Raw genomic sequence first — 18,378 nt, 5'->3', positions numbered from 1 at the left:
CACTTATAAGCATAATGAATGGATACTCTAGCCTACTGTAACATTAATAGAGCCATTTTAAGAGCAGGTGAAAGGTTTGTCACCAGCAGGCCACACACACAGACACACACACAAGTTTGTGCAGCTATCCTTATTAGGACATTGCATTGCATTGTCCATTCATTGTGGACAGCCTAACCCAAACCTTAACCCTAACCATAACCAATTCAATCCTTCACCCAAACCTAACCTCAGTTCACACCTTACCCCTAACCTTATCCAGGATGTCAGAAATGACGTTTTGCCTCCCTAGGACCAGGCTTGGACCTCCATGGGGACAACTGGTCCCAATGAGGTAAGTGTTCGTACCAGAAAAGATCTCCAGAAGGTAGCAAAAACATGTGCACACCTGTAGCATGGGCAGAAATCACAAATGTGGGTGGGCACGGAGAAAATCAGGTGCCCGTCCGGTTTCTGAAACGCATGTTAACCAAAATAGGCCGTGATATAATATCACAGGCACCGAGAGGAACATTAACAGCATCGAATAGCCTGGCATGGCGGCCAGGTATGCTCTCACACGCGCGCGCGCGCGCGCGCACACACACACACACGAAATCAGCATAAAATTCAACTGTACACCCAACAAAAACCATACCCAACAAACAATAATATAGTAATCGGCTGTCAGTCCGAAAGTGTGATGGAGCTTACCTTCGATGATTACAGCGGGAGACGACGGAGTTTGGTGTTGAACGCCGGAATTATTTCGTAAAACTCGCACGATTCAGTCACTTCTTCCATAGGAGAGCAGGGACAAAGAGTTCGGTCCGTGTGTCGTCACCGACGCCCCGACACCAGGTTTATCCGACTGACTGACAGCTGAAAAGAGACTTTCGACGGTACAGCCGCTGGCGGGGAAAGGCCCGTGAATAGGCCCTTTTCGCAATGACGTCAATTAACTTCCGCCTGTCCGCGAAGCCGGTTATCTCCACTTCCGTTTGCGCCGTAGACGACTCACGCCCGTAGACGACTTCTGAAAATGCAGGAACGCTCAACCTGAAGTAATTTCGAAAGGTAACGTTAAGACTTGCAAATGTAACGGGTTACTTTCTTGCCCGGTGCGGGATTCGATACGAGGTGTTACTGCGCCACAAGGCGACGTCACTAACCGCTCGGCTAAAGGGTCAGACCCGTTAGCTAGGGGCTAATGTGTCTTATTACTAGCTTAAAGTCGTCACCCTCCCCGGAAGCGCGCCCTTGCGCTTTGTTCTTCCCGCGCTCCGAAGAGACTTCTGAGGATCTGCACACTTCCGGATCCCGCCGCTGCCACCAATGTAACCGAGGGTTTGCAGATGTCGCCTATACGGTATGAAACTATAAAATAACAAATACGGAGGCTCCACTTTCACACGAGGACCACTTTATTTGGATTCTTCCCCCAACAGAACTCCACAGCAACAACACTGCGTACAGCACTTCCGCTCTCTCTTCAGCCTTCAAAATAAGAGCTCAAGGCATATACTGTGGCAACAGCTTATAACAGGAACTTAAAATCACTAACAGTTAAGTCCAGAAAAATAGCTTGCACTAATCATAGTCATGTAATTATGACTGATTCGTTCTGTGTCTGTGTTTAAAGTATTTTTTCTGACTATCTATCGATCTATCTATCAATCAATGTCTGTCTGTCTATCTATCTGTCTATCTATCTATCTATCTGTCTGTCTGTCTGTCTGTCTGTCTGTCTATCTTTCATAATACTGCAGGTCTTATGACACATAGCACGGCTGAAATATTGTAGTTTTCGTCTCTGAATGGTCAACAGAAGGATCATATTTGTTCCAAGTTACTGTAGCACACTTTCATTTTCACATTTTTCTATCCAACCTATTCTCAGCAAACGGCGGCAAAGCCACATTTCGGCAGCATTGATTTTCTTTTCATCTATTTTAGGAAAGGTCCCTCCTCCACTTCGATATATCATGACTGGCCATACGACTGTTTGTAGTATCTTCATTTTCAGATTGGTTGCGATAACGCGATCTTTCCATAAGTTATTTAGTTGAGTTCAAGCTATCTTTCTCTCTCTCTCTCTCTCTTTCTCTCTCTCTCTCTCTCTCTCTCTCTCTCTCTCTCTCTCTCTCTCTCTCTCTCTCAAGATCTCGCTTTTTTCTGACTATGATTTAAAGTTATTGCCTTTAACATAAGGTATTTAGCATAATCAAACAGGTACCGTTCGACGAAGAATTTGTAGCCTTTGTCGAGTTTGGACCGTTTGGTTAACGCAAATGTTTCGGCAATCCATGGTACATCATCTAGCCGTATTTCAGGCTGGTTTGTGAGCGACTGTGCCGTCCGGAAGTTAGCATACCCTGCAAGGGGTCAGAACGGAAGTTCTCTGACGTCATGGAAAAGGGCCTATTAGCCACGTGTGTCCTTCCTACTCGGCAGTTCCAAACTGGCGCAGGAGTGTCTGGGTTGAGAATGATGACTGAACCTGAGCTGAATTCTCTTGCTCCTGCTCCTCACAGCGTTTGTTTTTTGTTTTTTTTGTGACAAACTTAAACAAACCGCTTTGTTTCGCCATGGTTTTTAACCTACAATAAAAGCAGCTAGCTAGCTAGCTACGTAGCAGGAAGCAGGCTTCCGCTCTTCTGTGCAGTGCACTGTACGGAGTGAAAGGGGGAGGGGCTGCTCGCAATCTGGCATTAGCAAAAAGCACAGCCACTCAAAAAACCTGACTTATCGTCATATTGAGAAACAAGACGCAAAAAAAAACATGTAGTTTCATTTTTATTGGTAGCGTAGTTCGATAAATGAAACAGGATTCACTGACTGCTACTCATGGGAGAAGTTACTGTTCCACAGTGCCATACCGGGTGACTCCGCCATGGCATTTCCCCCTGTGATATTAGATTTCTATATTCAAGAAGAAATAAAGAGTGAAAGGAAGAGGTAATTGGGCAGAGATAGTGTACAGCAGATTAAACACAATACATCAGTCATTCGCTCCAATATATACAGATGGAGCAAAGGAACCTAAAAAAAGGAAACAAAGGCTTGCTTTTGTTTAGCTGAGGTATAGCTGTATATATGTATAGCTGTATAGGTATATATGTATATACCTATACATATATAGCTGTATATGTATATACATATATAGGTATATATGTATATACCTATACATATATAGCTGTATTTGTGTATATGTATATAGGTATATATGTATAGCTGAGGTGGCTATACATATCAAGGAAACAACACCAGATCACTTAACAGTATATATACAACCGAGATATTGGCTATTGCTTTGGCATTACAGTGGATAGAGCAAAACAAGCTTGAGAAGGTCATAGTGTGTTCAGATTCATTGTCAGCTCTGGTATCGTTACAGTCCATGTCATCTCAATGCAGACCAGATATCATCTACGAAATCTATGAGATACTATTCAGACTACATCAAGCAGAGACAGCAGTTCGGTTTAAGTGGATTCCAGCTCATAGGGGTATAGAGGGGAATGACATAGCTGACTCACTGGCTAAACAAGTCCTGAAGCAGGACAGAGTCATGAGGGTGCCCTTCAGCAAAACTGAAATTAAAACAATAATAAGGTGGCTAAACCAGAAAGTTTAGCCACCTTGGCAGATGACGAAATGGGCTTGTTCTGCTATGTATTAAAGTTTTTTCCTTCATCTCTCTCTCTCTCTCTCTCTCTCTCTCTCTCTCTCTCTCTCTCTCTCTCTCTCTCTCTCTCTCTCTCTCTCTACATATATATATATATATATATATATATATATATATATATACATATATACATATATATATATAACTTAGCACAAAAAGTAAGGAAATGTGTGTTTGGTAGATTATTTCTTTGTTGTAACAATGCTTCTTGGCAATAAATCTTATATCAGGCAGCTGATTGTCAGCACCTGGGGTACCAGAAGCTCAAAACAAGAGTCAATAGCAACAGCAAAATAAGCTGTTTGGCATTGCTAGAGAAGATTTGGCAAATTTTTCATGGGTACAACGCACATACTCAGAAATAATCTACCAAACACACATTTCCTTACTTTTTGTGCGAAGTATATATGCCTATCTTAACCACTTGTCCTACTCTCAGGGTCGCGGGGATGCTGGAGCCTATTTCCAGCAGTCATTGCGCGGCAGGCGGGGAGACACCCTGGACAGGCCGCCAGTCCATCACAAGGCTCACACACACACACACACACACACACACACACACAAACATTCATACCTAGGGACAATATAGTATGGCCGATTCACCTAACTTACATGTCTTTGGACTGTGGGAGGAAACCGGAGCCCTCGGAGGAAACCCATGCAGACACATGGAGAACATGCAAACTCCACACAGAGGACGACCCGGGATGACCCACCAAGGTTGGACTACCCCGGGGCTCGAACCCAGGACCTTCTTGCTGTGAGGGAACTGCGCTAACCACTGTGCCACCCATGTGTGTGTGTGTGTGTGTGTGTGTGTGTGTGTGTGTGTGTGTGTGTGTGTGTGTGTGTGTGTACACATAGAAATTATAGCTTAATCTCCGAGGGTGGGGAAAATGTTCAAAAAAATTTCTGAATTTCTTTGTTTATACTTTTTAAAATACTAATTTTATTGTTGTATCTTTTTTTATAAGAATGAATTGCACAACGTATGTTAAGTCTTGCAAGGGGATTGTTATATGCATCATCTGATGATTATGAATGGCTTCTGACAGCATCCCATGAGCTATATCCTGGCTATTATGGGATCTTCTTTGATTGCTGTGCACCTAAAACCACCAAACAATGTCCTAGCAACCACCCAGAAACCACTATTTAAAGCCTAGCAACCACCCAGAAACCAATATTTAAAGCCTAGCAACCACCCAGAAACCAATATTTAAAGCCTAGCAACCACCCAGAAACCACTATTTAAAGCCTAGCAACCACCCAGAAACCACTATTTAAAGCCTAGCAACCACCCAGAAACCACTATTTAAAGCCTAACAACCACCCAGAAACCACTATTTAAAGCCTAGCAACCACCCAGAAACCACTATTTAAAGCCTAGCAACCACTAAGCAACTCCCATCAACCACTCAAAAATCTCATTGCCAACCATTTCAGCTAGCCTACATGTTTTCTCCTGGTGAAATGTAAAAACACTGAAATCTATTGCTTATATTATCATCAATTAGGTGAATGGGATTATACCATTTGCTCTTTCCCAACTAGATTTTTCCTCTGCCAGACAAAGAAAAAGTTTGATTAAACAGACATGGAATGGATGATGAAAGACTTTGGAAAGTCCGAAATAGATGCTGGGTCTAGTGTGCTGTTGGCATGGTCCCCCTCCTCTCCAGTTTGATCCAAATGCCCTTCTCCGGTCTTAGGATGAGCTCCCCAAGTGGCCGAATGTCCTCACGCTTCTGACAAGCCTCGATATTGAAGTAACGCAGAATGGAGGCCAAAACCACCTTTTCTTCCATTATTGCAAAACGCTGACCTGTGAAGTGTTACAGAAGGATGGGAGAGTTTAAAAAGCAGCCTTGTTGTTCCTTTAAATCTGCAACCAGTGACATAACCACACAAAACATCATCCGTGTACACACAGACGGATCCATGCACAGAGCCACGTACACAAACAGCAACATACACACACAGAACTAAAAAGTCACAAACAGGGCCTCCTTGTGGCTCAACCCAAAATAAGTGTGCCCCATATTTGCTCAGACCTGATTCTTGGTTTCAAATCCTGTTTAGGCCCTTTGCAGACTGTCATTCCCACTCTCTACCCCCATGCCTCCTGTCTGTCTCTACCAGCAAATAAAAGCTTAAACTGACTGAAAAAAAAATCTTTAACACAAGCCACAGGGCAGGGGTCTCAAACTGCTGGCCCGTGGGCCACATCCAGTCCGTCAGGCAGTTTTGTGCGGCCCGTGCTATGTTTTAGATTTATTAAGAGATCTGGACCGTGTATCCACTTTGCATACTAATTTTTTTGTTTGTTTTTGTGTTTGTTTTTTGTTTTTTTAAACGTTTCTGTGTTTCTAGTACTAAGTGCTCAGTTAAGATAAGTTGTGAGGGCGGCATCTGGGTGACATGGCGGTCTACTCCATTGCTTGCCAACACAGAGATCGCTGGTTCGAATCCCCGTGTTGCCTCCAGCTTGGTCGGGTGTCCCTACAGACACAATTGGTCGTGTCTGCGGGTGGGAAGCCGGATGTGGGTATGTGTCCTGGTCGCTGCACTAGCGTCTCCTCTGGTCGGTCAGGGCGCCTGTTCAGGGGGGAGGGGGAACTGGGGGGAATAGCGTGATCCTCCCACGCGCTATGTCCCCCTGGCGAAACTCCTCACTGTCAGGTGAAAAGAAGTGACTGGCAACTCCACATGTATTGGAGGAGGCATGTGGTAGTCTGCAGCCCTCCCTGGATTGGCAGAGGGGGTGGAGCAGTGACCGGGATGGCTTTGAAGAGTAGGGTAATTGGCCGGGGAGAAAAAGGGGAGGGAGGGAAATCAAAAAAAAAAAGATTAGTTGTGAGGCCAGTTGCAGATGTCACACACACACACACACACACACACAAAACGCGAGCACACTTGAACCCAGTAGGCTAGCCCACTGCGAATTATCTTACGTGAGCTTGCTCATGTAAATTGTTGTCACTGCTTGCAGATGTTTTGTAAAAATGTCACTTTCAAAAAACAAAATAAAAGTTGACCAGGAGCACCGACAGCTCCAAGAGAAACAGACATGTGACTATTTCCTCACTGAATTCAGTGAAGAAAATCCACAATCTGTCTAATTTGAAAGGAAAAAGCTGCCGTCCTGAAGGATTTCAATCTGAAGCGACATTACGCTACTAAACATGCAGAGGAGGAGGATGGGGTCAAAGGTGAGGAGAGGGAGAGAAAGGCAGCACACTTTCAAAAAACTCTGTCCTGTCAGCAGAACTCTTCCACAAAGCCAAACAAGACTGTGATGCAGCTGTCGAAGCTAGCTCTGTGGCAAGCGAGGCAACAGCGAAGGCTGGCGGGCCATTTACGGGGGGACGGTTTCTGAGAGACGGACTGATTAGGGTTTGCATCTTTATTCAGAAACATCAGTCTCAGCCCAAATACAACGGCAGAACGGACCAGTGAGTTGTCAGGTGACATTTACAGACAGTTGTGCACTAAAGCAAATTATTTTATGCAAATGTAAAGGACAATGCTCAGCTCGCTATATTTGTAAGGGGTAATAATGACCATTTTGAGTTAACAGAAGAACTGCTAACTTTATATCCAATGCAGGGAAAGACTACAACCAAAGCTATATTTCGGGTGCTGTGCAACGCAGTTGAGGCTGCTGGTCTACAAATTGACTGGAATCACCGCCAGTGGTGCCCCGTCAGTGACGGGAAGGAAAAATGGGCTTGTAGCACTGATCCAAAGAAAGCTGGAGGAAGAGAATGTAGATCCCACAACTGCATTGGACTGCATCAATCACCAGCAGGCACGCTGCAGCAAATGACTGAAACGTGGCAGTGTTGTGACTGTTGTGGTGAAATGCATTATTTACATCACATCAAGAGGTTTACAACACCGTCAGTTCTGTGCGTTTCTGGGGGAAATAGATGCAACATATGGAGATGTGTTGTACTTCACAGAAGTGCACTGGTCGATTAGGGGCAGTGTCCTGAAAAGATTTTTTGGATTGAGGGAGGCGATCAGAGAACTCATGAAAGAAGGCAGACTACATGTTCCTGAGCTTGATGATACCGAGTGGCTCGCGGATTTAGCTTTCTTAGTTGATATCGCACAGGCACTTCCATCCATCCAGCCATTAGCCAAACCGCTTATCCTGCTCTCAGGGTCGCGGGGATGCTGGAGCCTATCCCAGCAGTCATTGGGCGGCAGGCAGGGAGGCACCCTGGACAGGCTGCCAGGCCATCACAGGGCCAACTAACTAACTAACTAACTAGGGCTTTACAGCCTCTAATTGTGTTTAATACTCGCCGTCTTGCTGCTTGCAAACTATCTACACAGGCACTTAACACGCTTAATTTAAAACTGCAGGGGCCAGACCAACTTGTCTCTGTAGCATTTGATGGAGTGAAAGCTTCTCTGTGAAACTCAGATTATGGAAAACACAGCTCACAGAGACAAGATTTGCCCACTTCTCAACATGCCAGTCAATTATTGATGATGCTGCCATAGTCACTGCTGATGACCGTGTGACTGCCATTGAAAATCTGCAGCAGGAGTTTGAGCATCGCTTTTCTGATTTTAGGACTCACAGCACCACTCTCCAGTTATTTGCAGACCCCTTCTCCTTTGACGTGGACAGCGCTCCAAGCACATTCCACATTGAGCTCAAGGCAAAGTTCAGAGAGGCACAAGGAAAGCAGGAGATGCTTGTGCTTCCCACAACATTCCTACAGTTAGTTGTCCAAACTGTTCAGGCAGGTCATGTGTCTTTTCGGCAGCACCTATCTGTGTGAGAAACTGTTCTCAACTATGAACTTTAATAAATCAAAGCATGGGTCCAGACTGAGAAATGAACATCTCCAGGCTGTCCTCAGGGTGTCCACTGCCCTGTCCCTGAAAGTAAAGGTCCCTCACTTGTGTCAACAGAAGAAGTGCCAGGTTTCAAGCAAGAAGAAGGCTGAATATGTAGGCCTAGGCCAGGCTACACTATGTACATAGTTACCTATTCATGTCAAAACTGAAAAAAATCCATCCATTATCCAAGCTGCTTATCCTGCTCTCAGGGTCGTGGGGATGCTGGAGCCTATCCCAGCAGCCATTGGGCAGCAGGCGGGGAAACACCCTGTACAGGCCCGCCAGTTCATAACAGCACACACACACACACAAACACATTCACACACACACACACACCTAGGGACAATTTAGTATGGCCGATTCACCTGACCTGCATGTCTTTGGACTGTGGGACTGAAAAAATGTGAAATAATAATAAAAAATGATGTGAAGGTTATATAGTCCAACAGTGTTTTCTTCATCCCTATTGCACCGACCCGCCTCCATGAGACCACCTGTCAAGTGGCCCCCAGGTAATTTGAGTTTGAGACCCCTGCCATAGGACAGACAGATTGATGGAGGCATAGCCATAAGAAAACATAAAAAGAAAGAAATCAAGGTTAAACTAGCCGTCTGCAGAAAGCCACGGTGATTGTTCTTACCTATACAGTTGCGGAGTCCAGCAGAGAAGGGTATGTATGCATATGGATGCCTGCCCACTGAGTTTTCAGGCAGAAAGCGCTCGGGTCGGAACACCTCAGGGTCAGGGAAGTAGCGTGGGTCACGGTGGAGTGCGTAGGGTATAATGATGGCGTTGACACCTTTGGGCACCTTGAAACCATCTAAGGGTACAACGGCAAATTACATATAATAAAAACTTTTTTTTTTTTTTTAGATGTATTACATGAATTTCTCTTAAAGGGAAAATCCACGGACTTTCAACCTTGTCTGTCTATCTGCAACAGGAACAGCACATGAAAAACACCTGCAGTTGCTCCTGATCGTTTCCGCATCCATGAGATGGCTGTGAGTGATGTATCGCGACGGAAAAACTAAAGCCTAGCAGGGTTTCTAATACTCTTCTTCTTCTTCTTTTGACTTGTTCCCTGTTTTTCAGGGGTTGCAGCCAGAATTTTACAGTTTCCATTGGTACCATGTGAGGGTACAGCACCAATGACCGCCGCTGTTAACCCAGGCCCCGACCGATCCAGTATGATCTTGTCAATCCGCATACTGATTTGGCAAAATTTTATGTTGGATACCCGTCCTGACACAACCACTAACCCTATGGATGGGGACACAGGTAAAGCGCTGGATGCCATCCCTCGCATTAGGCTTTCTAATACTCTATTCTCTAAACATGCGGTTCAAAAAACACATCCTCGTTCTCTCAGTTAAGGTACATTTCTGATGATAGAAAGGATGCCCCACAATACTCGCACAGAGGATTCTATGGATAAATGATAGAGGCTGACGCGAAATGCATTCTGGTAAGTGTAGGTAGTGGGGGAGAGACTGTGAGCAGGACAACACCGATTTCTCTGTCAGTATTGTACACACTTGACTTAACTGCTTCAACCAACTACATTACTCATCAGTACTGATTACACATGGACAAAATCTACTACTACTACTACTACTACTACTACTTTCGGCTGCTCCCGTTAGGGGTCGCCACAGTGCATCATCCATTTCCATCTCTTCCTGTCCTCTGCAGCTTCCTCTGTCACACCAGCCACCTGCATCTCCTCTCTCACCACACCCATAAACCTCCTCTTTGGCCTTCCTCTTCTCCTCTTCCCTGGCAGCTCCATATTCAGCATCCTTCTCCCAATATACCCAGCATCTCTCCTCCACACATGTCCAAACCATCTCAATCTTGCCTCTCTTGCTTTGTCTCCAAACCGTCCAACCTGAGCTGTCCCTCTAATATACTCGTTCCTAATCCTGTCCTTCTTCGTCACTCCCAATGAAAATCTTAGCATCTTCAACTCTCCACCTCCAGCTCCGCCTCCTGTCTTTTCGTCAGTGCCACTGTCTCCAAACCATATAACATAGCTGGTCTCACAACCATCTTGTAAACCTTCCCTTTAACTCTTGCTGGTACCCTTCTGTTGCAAATCACTCCTGACACTCTTCTCCACCCACTCCACCCTGCCTGGACTCTCTTCTTCACCTCTCTTCTGCACTCCCCGTTACTTTGGACAGTTGACCCCAAGTATTTAAACTCATCCACCTTCGTCACCTCTACTCCTTGCATCCTCATCATTCCACTGTCCTCCCTCTCATTCACGCATAGGTATTCTGTCTTGCTACAACGGACCTTCATTCCTCTTCTCTCCAGTGCATACCTCCACCTCTCCAGGCTCTCCTCAACCTGCACCCTACTCTCGCTACACATCACAATGTCATCTATGAACATCATAGTCCATGGAGACTCCTGCCTGATCTTGTCCGTCAACGTGTCTATCACCATTGCAAACAAGAAAGGGCTCAGAGCTGATCCTTGATGTAATCCCACCTCCACCTTGAACACAACTGTCATTCCAACCGCACACCTCACCACTGTCACACTGCCCTCATATATATCCTGCACCACTCCTACATACTTCTCTGCAACTCCCGACTTCCTCATACAATACCACACCTCCTCTCTCGGCACCCTGTCATATGCTTTCTCTAAATCCACAAAGACACAAGTAACTCCTTCTGACCTTCTCTATACTTCTCAGTCAGCATTCTCAGAGTAAACATCACATCTGTGGTGCTCTTTCGTGGCATGACACCATACTGCTGCTCGCTGATCGTCACCTCTCCTCTTAACCTAGCTTCTATTACTCTTTCCCATATCTTCATGCTGTGGCTGATCCACTTTATACCTCTGTAGTTGCTACAGCTCTGCACATCGCCCTTATTCTTGAAAATTGGTACCAGTATGCTTCTTCTCCACTCCTCAGGCATCCTCTCACTTTCCAAGATTGTGCTAAACAATCTAGTTAAAAACCCCACTGCCATCTCTCCTAAACACCTCCATGCCTCCACAGGTATGTCACACATGTACAAAACGATAGCTGACAGCTGAGACACGGTTCTATAAAAGCACAAACACATACCAAGACGACGTCCAGTATGAATTCATTTAACATGCATTTAGTTACACAACATATCTGGGTTTGCATTAGAGAAAATGAATGTAGTGGTCATGTCACTCACTAATCTCACAGTCTTCACAGAGGCTGCGGGCAAAAAAGGGAACAGAAGGAAACATTCGTAGAGACTCCTTGATCACACACTCCAGGTACCTGAGCTTCTTCAGGTCCTCCATGTTAATGGGGCGTTCGGACTCACCTGGACATAAGAGACAGGGAGGGCTGCTGTAGTTGGTTCAGTTTAACACAGTATGTAGTACGTCGGTCATTCTCAAACCCACTGGAATACACCTGCTACTGCTGTCTCACCCGACTTCTGTCTGTGGCACAGTCTTGGGTGCAAGATGAGAAATTCTCTACGTAATCACATTTTCGTCTACTGTATTGGTTATACCCCCCAGCCTGTGGATGCACTGGGTATGCTAGGTAAAATGAAAATGACTGGAACTTGAGCAAACTAATGCATGCGAAACTGAATTACAGAATGTTGTTGTTATGAGGAAGCGCTGAGTCACAGACTAAATAACGTTTGCATGCTTAAAGACAGCATTAGAAAGCCCTTTCCACCGCAATTTGGACCTGTGTTAACTTCTGCAGCTTTTATTGCCGGAGGGCCAACATAGTTTACTGCATTGAGGCCAGAATAACACTACACACCCCTGAAATTAATTCAGCTGAAGTATTTGCCATACATTTTGGCAACGCGCTCTAAAACCAATTACGCGTGTGTGAAAGCCCTCTGGTTTTTTTTAGAGAATAAACAAGTCGCAGCAAAGATGAGTCAAAAGGCCGCTGGGTCAGTAAAACAAATGAGGTCATAAAAGTGAGAAAGCGGCTGGTCACAGGGGAGCGGGCATGCCGCTATTACCGAAAACTTCCTGAAGCTCTTGTTGAACTTTCCTCTGAACCTCAGGATGGGAACCCAGCAAATGAATGGACCAGTTCATGGCGGCCGCTGTGGTGTCATGGCCCTGCAAGGCGATGGCAGTCATGAAAGGGGGAGAACAAAAAAAACACATACAGTATGATACAATAAGGTGGTGGAGTTTTTTTGTTCACACACATGTGCAGGGGCTTACACACACACACACACACACACACACTTAGGGGAAGAACTGGGTTCGACTTGTATAGGACCACTGACCCTAAACATGAAGGTGTCCACCTCCTCCTGGATGTCTTGGTGGCTCATCTTGTTGCCGTCCTCATCTGTTGTCTTCAAGAGCATGTCCAAGAAGGCCCGTCTCTTCCTGACGCCCTGGTCAGAGTCGCTGCCCGATTCAGTAGAGGAAATGGATTCTGCTCTTTCATATATCACCTGGGGGGAGCACACATTTGGAAGAACTGTGTTAACTAGCGCCCTGTGATGGCCTGGCGGCCTGTCCGGGGTGTCCCCCCGCCTGCCGCCCAATGACTGCTGGGGTAGGCTCCAGCATCCCCGCAACCCTGAGAGCAGGATAAGCGGTTTGGATGATGGATGGATGGATGGATGGATGGATGGATGGATGGATGGATGGATGGATGGATGGATGGATGGATGGATGGATGGATGGATGTGTTAACTAGCATCCTCTACTTAGCTCACTTCAGTGCTGTCATCACAGATAAAGAACATGAATTTTGATTTTAGCCATAATGGATGGATGAATTTCAATTGCCAAACAAAATAATGAGCCGTGTTTTTTTGTTTTTTTTAAGCCATGCCTCATCAAGTCCAACACTCACACTGGAGGTGAAGGAATGAAGGAACTTGATCCCCTTGTTATGCTCACGGCCCTCGCCAAAGTAGTTGTACATAAAGTCTGGCCAAAACCAAGGCATCCTCTGTCTGCGGCTGATAATGTCACTCATCCTGAGAGGGGGGGGGGGGGGGGAGGAAACACTGAAATTTTAACATCGTTTCCAACAATTACACTGTAAAGATTTTCTGTGCAGTATTTTTATATTTATGTATACTCATTCACACCGAGCAGCATGTGGTGTGTATGGGTGTGCAGTATAATAAGGTAAAAAATTTTAAAAAAAACACAAAGTAAAAGAACTCACTTGTACACACTCTGAACATACTTGGATTCGTGATTACTCTGGGCATAAATTTTTTTCCCCATCGCTGTCTCTGAAAGTAATAACATGGTTCACAATCTGTTTTATGCAACTCATAATGCCGCTGGTCCTGGATAAGGCACTTTCACACAGTACAACCAAGGCTCAGCGTTTTTGGTTTTTATTTTTCAAAGCCATCGAGCATGCCGAATTTCGCCACAAGAGGGCACTGTTACATAACCCCGCACAAACAGGAACAACCTTTGGATCCGTGGAAACATAAAATCCGGGCGAAAATCAGTTTAAACCGAAAACGCTGAGCCTTGAGTACATCTTACTTGGTTATTTTGGTCAGTTTCCCCCTTCAATGTCTGTAAGCAGAGGTAAATGTATCACACACACACACACACACACACACACACACACACACACACACACACACACACACACACACACACACACACACGCTGCTTACCACATATGATGTCCAAGGCACAAAGGGTGATGTAATTGAAGCAGTTGAAGGGGCCCTTTCCGACTTCCTTCTCCAGCTTCTCCACCAGGACCTCTGCCTGCTCATTCATAACGTCGAGAAAATCCGTCAAGATGGAGAAGTGGAAGGTGGGAGTCAGCATCTTCCTCCGCTGGCGCCACTTGTGTCCGGTGCTGATTGTAGGCAAAAGATTAAAGAGGAGTTTGGGAATGTCGGGGGGAAAGGCAACCTGGACCGGAAACATTAAGGATGGATAGATTACTGAAGACCAACGGATTTGTGAGCGGAATTGAAGATAATGTTGAATGGGGGAATAATTTTAGGAAGATGGAAAGGACGGATGAGGAAAAATACCGGAAATATGGTCAAATGAGTTCAAGGAAATCACTTTGTTACTCCATAAGAAGAACCGAATAACTTCACATACCAAATAACTCACCATCCATCCATCCATTATCCCAACCGCTTATCCTGCTCTCAGGGTCACGGGGATGCTGGAGCCTATCCCAGCAGTCATTGGGCGGCAGGCGGGGAGACACCCTGGACAGGCCGCCAGGCCATCACAGGCCCACACACACACACACACACACACACACACACACACACACACACACACACACACACATTCATACCTAGGGACAATTTAGTATGGCCGATTCACCTGACCTACATGTCTGTGGGAGGAAACCCCCGCAGACACGGGGAGAACATGCCAACTCCACACAGACGACGACCCGGGATGATCCCCAAGGTTGGACTACCCTGGGGCTTGAACCCAGAACCTTCTTATTGTGAGGCTACTGTGCTAACCACTGCACCACCATGCCAATATAATAACTCACCAATAACTCACCAATGATTCAATAATAATTACTGGTTAATTCAATGCTGTAAATTAATGGTGACACTGTGCAGACATACCAACGATTGATGCAGTAGAGGAAGTACATATTGGTAAACATTATACATGGACAACAGGACTTCACACTTAGTGGATTATAACTGTGCAGGATATACAACACATACTGAAGGGGTAGCCATTATGTGCCATCATTAAGCGCATATCAGGTAGTATGGCATGCAGTAGGTTGCAACAACGGGTGGGGTCCAAGTAAGGCAAAGGAATAACAACAAATATAAATAATTAATAATAATAATAAAATAACCCAATTACCTAATTTCCCCTCGGGGATGAATCAGGAATCAGGAACAATTTATTTGTGAAATGAAACAAAGTGCCGTTTCCCCCAGCCCACAGCAGTGCAACACAAAGACAAAAACACATCCGAAGGGCGTCTGGGTAGCGTGGCGGTCTATTCCGTCGCCTACCAACATGGGGATCGTCGGTTCGAATCCCCGTGTTGCCTCCAGCTTGGTCGGGCATCCCTACAGACACAGTTGGCCGTGTCTGCGGGTGGGAAGCCGGATGTGGGCATGTGTCCTGGTCGCTGCACTAGCGCCTCCTCTGGTCGGTCGGGGGGGAGGGGAAACTGGGGGGAATCCTCCCACGCGCTACGGCCCCCTGGTGAAACCCCTCACTGTCAGGTGAAAAGAAGCAGCCGGTGACTCCACATGTATTGGAGGAGGCATGTGGTGGTCTGCAGCCCTCCCTGGATCGGCAGAGGGGGTGGAGCAGTGACCGGGAAGGCTCGGGAGAGTGGGGTAATTGGCTGGGTACAACTGGGAGAAAAAAAAAGGGGGAGGGGGGGGGGTCCACCAAAAAAAAGAAAGAAAGAAAAAGAAAACACGTCCAAAAACTACAAGAACACACATATCCAAACTAACACATATACCAAAACTAAACAAAAAAATCACTGTCTAAGGGGACGAACACCAGCCAGGATGACTGTCAAAACCACCGGTCTGCATGGGCTAGCACAGCAGTGGCGAACCATGCGTCATGGGGAGCCATGTGTATGCAGGTTTTCATTCCAGCCCGACTCCACACCAGGTGATTTCACTGATACACTCTTCCTCTTTGGTTGAAGGGTTGCTAATCAGTGAAATCACCTGGTGTGGAGTCTGGCTGGAATGAAAACCTGCATACACATGGCTCTCCATGGCACATGGTTAGCCACCCCTGGGCTAGCAGTTAGCTTAGCCCGCCCCGCTTCCGCGTCCTGTCAGACCGCCCTCGATGTTTCCTCCTCGGGCGCAGCTCCAGACAGGGGCCGTGGTCCCCGGGCCCACCGGACGAAGCAGGCCAAGCTCTCCCAGCCGATCCAGCGCCAGCTCTCCCAGCCGGACACCCTCGACACACCTCCCCGCACTCCTCATGACGACGTCAAAAACACCACAGTCAACGCCAGGTGAGGCCGCCGCCAGACCGCCCTCGGTGTTACCGGAACTGCCAGTCCGCATGGGCTAGCAGTTAGCTTAGCCTGCTCCGCTCTCCCAGCCGATCCAGCGTCAGCTCTCCCAGCCATCAAACAAAGACAAAACTTAGACGCAGACGTGGACAAAGACACTGCATGGACGGTACTGGGTGAGGCCGCCGCAAATGCGAATTTGCGCAGCCATCTTCCCACACCGGATGTGGGGGGAAAAATTGGCATGAATACAGCATTTCTAATTCTGATAATAATAAAAAAAATAAGTGTAATGAAAATTGTCTTGGAGTTAAAGTTGATGAGAGTACTAAGAGCTGTGTTAAAACTCAGTAAGAATAAATTAAGTGACATTAGATAGGATGTAGTAGACAGTAGCAGCATAACATTCCCAAAGCGGAAAGACAGAAGCGATGGTGTGAATTTAGCAGGGAACTGTCCATTGGGGACTGATTAAATAACCTGATGGTTTCCAGGAAGGAGTTTTTGATGGTGGCAGTTAGCAGCCCTGTCTGTCCCCCAGAGGATTTTCTTCTGAGGAGAACTTTTGGCTTTGAATTTAGTAAGTGTTCTCTGCTGAAGATTTTTTTTAGCCGTTTGTGCAAAATTTATGCTTTTCCTAATAATATTTTTACTCATCCAGATTAAAATAAACAGATGGACAAGTTTTGTAAGGGGAAAGATACTTTACCTTGTGAGCAGGCCAGTGCCAAGCCAGGGGTGGAGGAACTTATATGCATAGGACTTGTCTATATGAACTGGGTTGTTCAGGACTGTCTGCATCAGAAATATTGTACAATCAACAATGTCAGACATGCAATTACTACTTCTTTTCTTTGTAATACACTTTCTCTCATATTGTGTCGTGAAAATGTTGCATTGTAGAATTAATCTAGGGTGTAAAGCTTATATAAGTCATTGCATTATTTCAACACTAAACCATGGTCACTGCACATAGATAAAATAAATTGTTAACCAAGAGTTGAACGACAATATAAAAAAAAACACAACATATTATGAATGAAGTGTATACTTGGTTGTGTAAATCTCCTTGAGTAATGTGTAGGCTGATGCACCTCAACAGTTTCAGCATGGAACAGGATGAGAAATGGCATCGGTCCAACCCAGAGTTTAAGCAGCGGCGCACTCCAGAACTCAGTTGTAAACTCAATAATTTGACAGAAGAAATCTGAGGAACATACAAGAAAAGAAAATGAAGGCGGGCTGTCCCTTGTTGATTTAGTAGTAAACTAGAGGGGTCACTGGGCTCTTGCACTATGCCTTGAAAAATAAAACAGACTGTAAAACAACATGAAGCAATCTGGCAAGACACGGATATGTACAAAAAAGCTACACTTTTGGATTTAACCTTTTTCTTTAATTACATGCTCTTTTTCTTTTTTTCTACTTCGCTCTTCTCTCCTCTCCTCTTTCTCACCTCCAGCATTCGTTTTGAACTGAAGCGCATTTCCAATCACGGGGAACGTTCCTCCAATGTCCGGTATAGGCTTTATCTTATACCACTGGAGCAGGTGCCTACTAAGCAGTTGGTAGGTGACATAGGTCAGAACAGCAATGAAGAAGCTCACCACAAGTAAACCCGCTGAACAATCACCAAGTAAAATTGGCATTTTTTTTTGCACTTGTATGCACCCTAGGATGCTAACTTTTGTTGAATAGGAACACCTAACTGGCTCCCTGTGCCGTCAACTGTTGCACACAATGATCTTTCTACCTTATTTCAGCTGGACTCTGGCCTTTATGTGCTCCCCTTTCTGCAACCCTCCCACTAGGACTTGTATACTCTTTGGTTGGTGAAAGTAATCATATATTGTGTAACAGTGTTACACAAGACATGGA

At 45.6% G+C, this 18,378-nt stretch overlaps 1 protein-coding gene across 1 annotated transcript; it reads right to left on the bottom strand.

The window, feature by feature from the left end:
• Nucleotides 1-4,632: 4,632 nt before the first annotated feature.
• Nucleotides 4,633-18,149, bottom strand: LOC130113239 (cytochrome P450 4V2). The gene is made up of 11 exons (XM_056280801.1): nt 17,957-18,149; nt 17,595-17,707; nt 17,210-17,295; nt 14,174-14,364; nt 13,702-13,771; nt 13,381-13,507; nt 12,800-12,973; nt 12,524-12,626; nt 11,720-11,854; nt 9,169-9,348; nt 4,633-5,492 (listed from the first exon to the last, which is right to left on the bottom strand). The coding sequence occupies exons 1-11, from the start codon at nt 18,147-18,149 to the stop codon at nt 5,314-5,316; spliced, it is 1,551 nt and encodes a 516-aa protein (XP_056136776.1). The 3' UTR covers nt 4,633-5,313.
• Nucleotides 18,150-18,378: the final 229 nt, after the last annotated feature.

The sequence above is a fragment of the Lampris incognitus genome, chromosome 5, assembly GCF_029633865.1.
Source record: "Lampris incognitus isolate fLamInc1 chromosome 5, fLamInc1.hap2, whole genome shotgun sequence".
Taxonomy (NCBI): Eukaryota; Metazoa; Chordata; class Actinopteri; order Lampriformes; family Lampridae; genus Lampris; species Lampris incognitus.
Note: the sequence above shows the minus strand (reverse complement) of the source record. Positions and strands in the feature narration are given on the sequence as shown.